The 8,691-nt window shown below is 42.8% G+C and overlaps 1 protein-coding gene across 1 annotated transcript in view; it reads right to left on the bottom strand.

Annotated features, from left to right (window-relative positions):
- Positions 1–3,184: 3,184 nt before the first annotated feature.
- MAP2K4 (mitogen-activated protein kinase kinase 4) overlaps positions 3,185–8,691 on the bottom strand; it is a 133,175-nt gene continuing 127,668 nt past the window's right edge. The window contains exons 10-11 of the mRNA XM_041770275.1: positions 7,079–7,124; positions 3,185–5,858 (exon numbers count right to left, since the gene is read on the bottom strand). Of these exons, the coding sequence (XP_041626209.1) occupies positions 5,745–5,858; positions 7,079–7,124 (160 nt within the window). The 3' untranslated portion in view covers positions 3,185–5,744. The remainder of the gene's footprint in view (positions 5,859–7,078; positions 7,125–8,691) is intronic.

Here is an 8,691-nt window from a genome sequence, read left to right as displayed (position 1 = left end):
CATCCTTGATGTGATGCACAATTTGAGGTATGATTAAGACCCTGTCCACTTTTTCAGATTCATGCCCTACTCCTGAGCCTTCCGGACTCCTCACTGGCTCTGTGATAGTGGACAGATCACTAGTCCTAGTTACTAGGTTACCAATCACAGAGAGCCCACTTCCTTACCTTTAACATGGAGATGAGAGTTCCTACCCATGTGTTCAGGATTAAATAAAACTATACATCTAGAAACATAGAAGCTTGGCCTTCCTCTTGCATATTAAAGACTTGTAAACAGAAGAATGATGCTATTCTATCAGCACTCCAGAAAGACGAAGGGTAGTAGTGGGGATGGATTGAGGGAGAACAAAACCAGGGTGAGGAAGATCAGCCAGCAGGAGGAAATACACGGTGAGAAATGAGTGTGTAATGTCAATGAGAGTAGAAACAAAGGAACTAGAGCAAATTAAGGGACTTAATCTAAAGGACTTGGATCCTAAATGGAAGTAGAAGGCAAAGAGAAAGATGTGAGAAGGCAGGTTTCAAAGAAAGGCCTTGACGTATTCATGAACAGAAGCTGAATCTAATTAGTTCTTATGTTTTTTCTGCCCTCACTTGAAACAACACTCCACGCCTTGACACCGGATTTACTTTTACAGAAAAGGGCAAAAGTGTGCTGGGATCCAGTCTGGCAAATCAAGAAACAAAGCTGGGAAATGCCATTTGGGATTAAAAGTGAGCAGGGATGACTGTGTAATGATGCTTCTAACCCAGATGCTTGAAAGGCATTTTTCCAAAGAAACAAAACGTTCTCACCAATGGTTTCATGGACTAGAGTTTATACAACTGGCAGGAATTCTGAGATGTATGTAACACATCTTAGCTTTAAAAAGAAACAAAAAAACAAAGCCTAGCTACTTTATAAACACATCTTCCAATTTGTTGCATTATCAAATAGGAAACACATGGTTTCACCCAAAGATTCCACAATACATCAGGAGACCTACAGTTTCTTGAACACTGCTACCCTGCGTGTGGGACTGTCTCCCTCAAACACGTGTGTTCACATTACATCTGGGTAGAAGAGCTTAGAGGGAAAAAAAAAAATAGAAGTCCTGTTTTGCAGTTCTTCAGCAAAACGTCCATGCAGATAGAAATTTCAAATGCAGATAGAAACTTGATTCCTTCTATGTTATCATTACTCAATTGTGACTTTACACCATGCTACTCAGGCTGACAATTTTAGATTGGCAGAGTCACATTTTACAGTTAAAAAATATAATACACTTTGGTATGTCCTCAGAAAAACAAAATTTAAAACTTGCTAACGCAGGAATTGCGTTACCTTGCAATGATTTCAAGGTTTGAGGTGAGAATTCCTGGATATTCGATTATCAGAAAGAATTCCTGGATACTCGTTTATCTGAAAGAAATACATCAATTTAGAAAATGTATGGAGGCTGATGGTTTACATACTAACAGTATTCCTTATACACACAGTCTCAAACCAACTTTTCATTACATGTGTTTCTAGGAATGTACTCTTAAGAGAGTCACTCAGGCTATTGGATTTTCCTTCAAACCACCAACAATTTTTAGGTTTTCAAGCTCTCACATCCCAAGGAACAAGCACAGAGGCTATAGATATGGCTGGTGCCTCCAGCCGTGGCCAAGAGCTGGAGACACAAACCACCTTGCACCTCCAAGACAGGGCAGCCAGTGCTCTGGGCCACTTTCGGGAACCTCTGTGTCCTGCGTCGACCCTTCTGCAGCTAAGATAGATGGACAGAACTAGGAAGTAAAAAGACACTTTAATACTAACTCAAAGCCATCTTTGGTTCCTCTCCTGCTGAATCCTCAATATCAGTGACTACCCCTTGAGGTCATCATGCTAACAGGGACATGAAGGTGGCTATCCTGAATTCTCTGGTATGCTGTGCCTGAGGATTAGGATTTAGAGCTTCTCTGGTTAGTTCCAAGGTACCCTCCTTCCTCACACCTGCCTTTATATGGGCCACGCAGCCCTAATGTAGCCCCCAGAACCTCTGATGTCAACTTATCCCCAAGACAACAAAGGTAGCCTTGGTCAGGTTTATGAACAGAGTAACTCCAACTGTAGCTGGAGACACCTGTACTTCTCAACTCCACTGTGTTTCTTTAATGGCAGTTTTTCAATTAATGTAGTATTTCCTACATGTTATTGACTTGGATTTGAATCTTAGCCCCCTCCTCTACCTGCTACTATTATCAGAGTCAGAAGTTTACTTCTCTCAACCTTGTGTTTTCTCTCTTCTATCTAAATGGGACCCTACAACCCGACTTTGGACAGCTACGGTCAGGATCAACAGAAATAAACGACACAGGGAGTCTCACAGAGCATGAAGCACATAGTCTACCTATTTCTCATGACACAGTCTTGCAGAGCTGCGCTCTAGAAACACCACAGGGTAGCCTTTCCTGTTAGCTAAGTTGTCACTGGAGAGGTCAAGGAATCTACAGGCAGGTCCTTGGAGCATGTTTGATACTTACCGCAGCTGGTTCTGGAATGATTATCTCCTGCATCTCAGGTCAGGCTAGAAACAGGCACAGGGTGAGGTGCTGAATCTGCGTATGATCAATGAGCCAGGATTTGGTCAACAACGGAGAGGTGGTAGCGTTAATAGGTAAGTTCAGTGCTGGAGCTTCGAAGCCCTTCTTCAGGCTTCCAGAGTTTTTTGCTCAGCTCCATCTCTCCTCTTCCCCCTTACCCCCACAAACCTCCCAGGTCTGACCTCCTCAGATCTTTGACCCAGAAATCTCCTCCTCATCCTCTCTTAGATAGTGGGGACTGCAGTCTGAGCTGGTGTCTTGTGCCCAGCCAACAGCCACAACACCAGGAGCAGAAAGCATGGCAGGAAGCCACACATCAGGCCAAGGCAGGCTGGGTTCTTCAAGCCGTGTAGCTCCAGTGTGTCACAGGTTGAAGAGCAGTACCCTCTTCCTTTAGCATCCAGAAAGTTGGGGCAGCTGAGGGCAACCAACAAAGGAACAAACTTGAAGAGACTGCATCACACCTGCTCAGGCAGAAAACAAAGCAGGTGCTTCGAGGATACGTCTGTATGTATAGGGGAGGAATAAGCAAAGAGATACAACAACCACAAGACGGGGAGGAGAAAAAGAAAGGAGCCATAAACACTTCCAGAAGAAGAGAATTCTTCCCAATGTGAAATGCACAGATAATTTAATGGAATTTACTTGATTTTTCCCTCTCAGGGTCTGACTTCAGGAAATCAAATTACAAAGTTATCATCACATCCTAAATTTATTACAACTGACCTGCAGGCAAAAGGATAGAACTATTACATAAACACTTCGATTCCATGTATATATCTTAAATAGAGGAGGAATTCAAACAAGAATACAGGATAAAATATTCCAAAGCTCCAAGAAGCAGCTATGTTACTGAGCTCCATTTTTACAGACAAATAAGGCAATATCCCTGCACATTAGCTTTTTGATAATTTTTATACATTTTTCTATGGTACAAGAGAAAAATAACCAGAGCTCACAATGTACAGTTCTTACACTATTTTCACAGTTTGTGAACACTATACACCCTTTTATTTTAATAAAGATACATTGTAATAAACTCCTTGCCCTTAAGTTTATAGTTTATAATAATCTATGATTAATACACTAAAATTGCCTTTTGATGTGGTCATCCACACAACAGAACGGTCAGATTAGCTCCTGGACAGTCAGAATTGCTTTAATCCCCATGTATACGATGGCAAAGTGACTCTCTGCTGAGCCAGACGGGAAGCTGACAGCAGAGCAACAGGTTTCCTCTTGAGTCCTCGGGAGCAATGGAGGATGATGGCTTGGTGTGGCCAAAGGAAAACGTGCAGCAACGCTTCCTTTCAGAACATGGGGAAGTCTAAGGTTTAGGAAGCCGGGGATGGGGGAAAAATGAGGGAAACTAGGCAAGTGGACCAAAGCGATCAATCATTTCTGCATTCTGAAGTTTACAGGGATGTAACTTGAAACAGCACCGTTCTCCCTCACCTGTTTTATAGCGTTTGTGACGGTTGCCTTGGGAGGAGGCACACAGCAACACCTGCCAGCACCCAGTTCTAATGGCACCACCTGCCTCTCAGCCCGTGGCTGCTTTCTATCCTGTGTGCTTGAACCACTCACAGTGCTGCTTAACTGTCACACAAAGCCAAATGCTTGGTGCTTGCGAGGCCACAGCGAAACCTAAGGGGAACCTAGCTAATGAGTACATGAAGAAACATAGCAACAGGCAGCATATTTAAATGGCCTCATCACTATTCTGGGGTGGTCTGGGGACTTGGGGTTTTGTGGTGGCTGTTGTTGTTGTTTTAGTAGAATTCCTCTTCTACATTCCAAATGTACATTTGGAAATGTACATTCCAAAAATGACAGTGACCTGCCAGAGACTCTCACAGGCAATGAGCTTCTCTCAAGGACTGCCATTTCAGGCCCTCATCTGGTCAATGTGTCTCTAGAAGATGCATATTGATCACCTACCACATCAGTGGGGCCCCACGTTTCTCAGCCTTTTAAATGTTATAGCATAGGGGGGATCTGGGGCTAAACATCCCTGGTAATTAAAAAGGGCTTTGACATAGGGAGGAAAAAAGGCAAAATACTGGGATTAAGCAAAAGTCACAGAGTGGCAACAGACCAGACGGGCAGGCAGAGGGATTCAGAAACTGAAGATCTGGGCCAGTAAGGGCAAAAGACTGAGGTTTGGTCTTGTGCTGCCTACAAGCAATCTCTATGCAATCAGTCAAGGCACATCGCTTCTAGCTGCTTCTCCCTGTGAGTGAGTTATGATGGCTAAAGTATCAGGCTTGGGACCGAGGGGGAAGAAACATCTGTAAACTTTGCCTTCAGGACGTTTCTCTTCTTTCAGTCTGGGTGGTTTGTGGCAGACGGAACGTCAAGTTGGCAGCACACCGAATTTTGAGAATGAAGATTCTTAGGATCAGCACCTTCTTTGACAAGCGGCAGACTCCTGAGTCTTCCCGATGAAGAGCAGAAGGATCAGTAAAGGAGAAAAGAACACATTCTGTCCTGTCTCAGTATTTCAATGTCCTGCCTCTTTGAACGTAACATGGTTTTTGGTAAAGATAAATTCATTCTAATTTAATGTGATTATTTCAAACAGGAAATTTGGCTGAGCAAATCAATCCCCGAACATCGACTGTGACGGTAAAGCAACAGAATATCAGATCAGTAAATCTATTGCACTTGGTGAAGAAAGTAAATTCCTCCTTTGTCTCCCAGCTCCAGAAGACCATGTGCCTCATTGGCTGCGCCAGCTCTTCTCACTCAAGCCCGAGTCTCTATGTTCAGACACAGTATATCCATCACCGCGTTCTTCCGGCATTGGGAAGTCTGACAAAACACCATTCCAGTAGCTGCTTCTCCAGGTTTCGAGTCTAGAAATGAATTTAAGATGTGATCTAATCACAGTCGACAAATTGATCGTACTGACTTCCACATATCATGAATATGTTCATCACAAAAGAGCAGGATGAGGTCTCTCTGACCAGCACTAACACTGCATGGTCACTCGGGTATCACGGGGATGCATGTTCTAGGTGACGGGAGTATACAGACATGATGGAAACGAACACCAATCTTATTGCACATGGTGTCTGGGCGAGCAATAAAAACACTGTGATACGGGATGAAAATTCTTTACGTCTTGCTTCCTCTCAGCCCTTTTTTCTCGAGTCTGACGTAGCAGCGAGATCAATCAACATACATGGGAGAGCTGGGAGTAGCTGGCATTTGATCCAGGATTTTACAAACATAGCAGGCAACCTCTACGGTACGTTCTTCATACATCAAAATAAAGGGATGTTTCTGCAAGAAAATTGAACAGAGAAAAAGAAAAGGAAAAAATCAAAGTTCATATCAGAGCCCACACGAAACTTTGCCAATTGCGACAGGGCATGGAACCAGAGGCCCCAACCACATGGGGCCATATGATATCGTAGCACCAGTTCAGAGAGGCAAGCAGGGCCTGTATTTCACGGAGATGTGTTGGTGGGTGTGGGTATGCCTCATGTGGAAAAGCTGCCCTGGCAATGAAGTCGGGACACTTATCTCTACACCAGGGAGTATTTGTTGAGGCAGAGAGCAGAACTGATCCTCAGCCCAGAACACAGGTGGAACCTCTGCCACCATCTGAGAGCCAAGAAGAGCTGCATGAATACTGGTCACCATTCCTCTTGGGACACAGACATAAGCTTCAACCTCCCTTTGCCCACATATAGCAGGAGGAACTCCAGTTCTTCAGACCCCCCTCCAAGAGGCTCAGCAGAATGGCATCCTACAAGCTTCTGCCCTGTTCCCTGCAAAGTGTCTTGCCCCATGTCTGAATCACAAAGCCACCCCTTCACATCCCTTCTCCATCAGCAATTTTTATTCATGGCTTCTCTAAGTACACCGCCTGGGTATCTTTAGTCATTGCTGGCACTGACCACAGGTTTGACCTAACACCCTGGACTGCTAGACAAGGGGGTCTTTCCTTAAAATATTCCCACAATATTAGATTACAGTATCTTCTTCACTGCCAAGACCGATGCCACATCTGGGACTGCTTGCAACACCCAAGTCCCAGGGATGAGTAAACTATCAAAGAGACAGGAATTTGCTGTGTGATGTAAATTTGTGTAAGAGCATTTCACAAAGGTAGAAGCAGCACAATAAAGTCCTACGGGTATGTTATTTATACACAGACGGTGGTGGAAGGTGGCTCCTTAAAGAGAGTGTTACAATTCTCTGATGTAATTTTTATGACCTGTTAAAGCCAAAATTTTTTCTGAGAATCCAGCTGGTAAATTGGTAGGAAAATTATAATTTCCAATTTTCTCTTTCCAAATATCTGTTTTGAACATTTTTTTAAAATTATTCAGTTAAGTCAAGCTGTTTGTTTAGGATAGAGAGGACTGTTACTTGCTTAGTGAACTGACATGGTAAGAGAATTCACAGTGAGGAAATATCTAAAGTTCCCCCCAAAGTCAAAAAATAAATAAAATATAAAATAAAATAAAATAAAATTCCCTAAGTCTCACACTCACCAGAAGTTCTTTATACTTTGGCCTTTTGGATTCATCCTTCGTAAGGCTAAAACAACATAAAAATACCATTATTAAAATGGAGACACAGTTACCCAAGTATTTTTCTTTTCACAAGTGAAATACTACAAAGAATCAAGCAGTTTTTTTTCCTTCAGATACAAGAGTAATAATGAGGACAACCTGCCAAGCATAAAAAACACAAAAAAATGAGACAAGTATCATCTAAGGATTTATCCTGAGGATATTCAGTGTCGAAGCATTAGTGAAAAATCAGAAACAAGTTGACTACTGAAAATCAGATAAATTATGGCACAGCCTGCTGCTTTACAGAATACTACACAAATATATGAATGTGCAAGTATAAAATTGTGTGCATGTGCACACATGCATGCACACTTTCTAAATATATACAGGAGTATTTATAGAGACACTACCAAAGAGAAACCAGAGTCAAGTAAACTATAGAAAAACCTTATAAATTTATCCTTAGATTTTTAAAATGTTTGTACTCTATCTCAAAATCCTGTGTTCTCTGGTCCAAAAGTTGACACTACAACCTCACTAAGGACTCTACTGATTTACTGAACCCTCTGCCTGATGATATTGCCCCTTGAATCCTACCTTGTCTAATTAATGTTAAGTATTTTTACGTTGTTTATATTTATCAGATTTGTCTTAGACCATATCTTAATCACCACTCTCCTTCAACCTCAACTAAATTCATTTTTTTTTACTATCAAAAGTTAATTAGGGGCACCTGAATGGCTCAGTTGGTCAAGCGTCCAACTCATTGATTCTGGCTCAGATCATGATCTCAGGGCCGTGAGACTGAGCCCTGCATAAGGCTCCATGCTCAAGGGAGAGTCTGCTTAAGATTCTCTCTCTCCCTCTGCCCTGACCCTCTTCTACTCAGGCTCACTCTCAAATAAATATATTTTTTTAAAAACTTAATATTAGCAACATAGTTCACCTATTTCTAAACTAATTGCTGTGTTCTACACTCCGTACCTTCTGTGATACAAAGAATTCCAGAATGCAGGGCTTCCCCCAGCAGATAGTTGCCAGCCTCTTAAGGCTGACCTCAGCAGAAAAGAGCCACCTTAGCTCCTCTGGGGCAGCTTGAGCTAATGACTGCTCCACAAAGGGGTGGAGAAATCAAGACCCTCATCCAACCTGGGAGGGCCACCCCAGCGGCAAAGCTTGCTCTGGGGTCAGCGGAGGCCCTCACCGAGAAGGCAGTATAGCCCAATGTTGCCTCACTAGCTGCTGATCCCACAGTCACCACCACCTCATCAGCATCCTGTACACTGTTCTCTGCCTTCCAGGGAACCGACGCACAGCACTCTTCTGTTAGGTTCACTTTCCTTCTTGGCCATGTCTACCTTCTCAAATAATCTAGGAATGGGAAACTCTTTAGTCTTTCCATTCCTGAAAAAAAAAATCTGTATTTCCTCCTTATTCTGAAAAACTGAATGCCTCGGTCTAAAACTTTAAGACAAGGTTAACGATGGTTTTTCCTCCATACTCTGGGGCTAGGGCTCATTTTCTGGCAATTGTGGTTGCTGATAACAAGCTGGTGGCCGTCTAATTAACTACTCTCCCTCACAGACATT

This window comes from Vulpes lagopus, chromosome 10, assembly GCF_018345385.1.
Source record: "Vulpes lagopus strain Blue_001 chromosome 10, ASM1834538v1, whole genome shotgun sequence".
Taxonomy (NCBI): domain Eukaryota; kingdom Metazoa; phylum Chordata; class Mammalia; order Carnivora; family Canidae; genus Vulpes; species Vulpes lagopus.
This window is presented reverse-complemented; position numbering and strand designations above follow the sequence as displayed.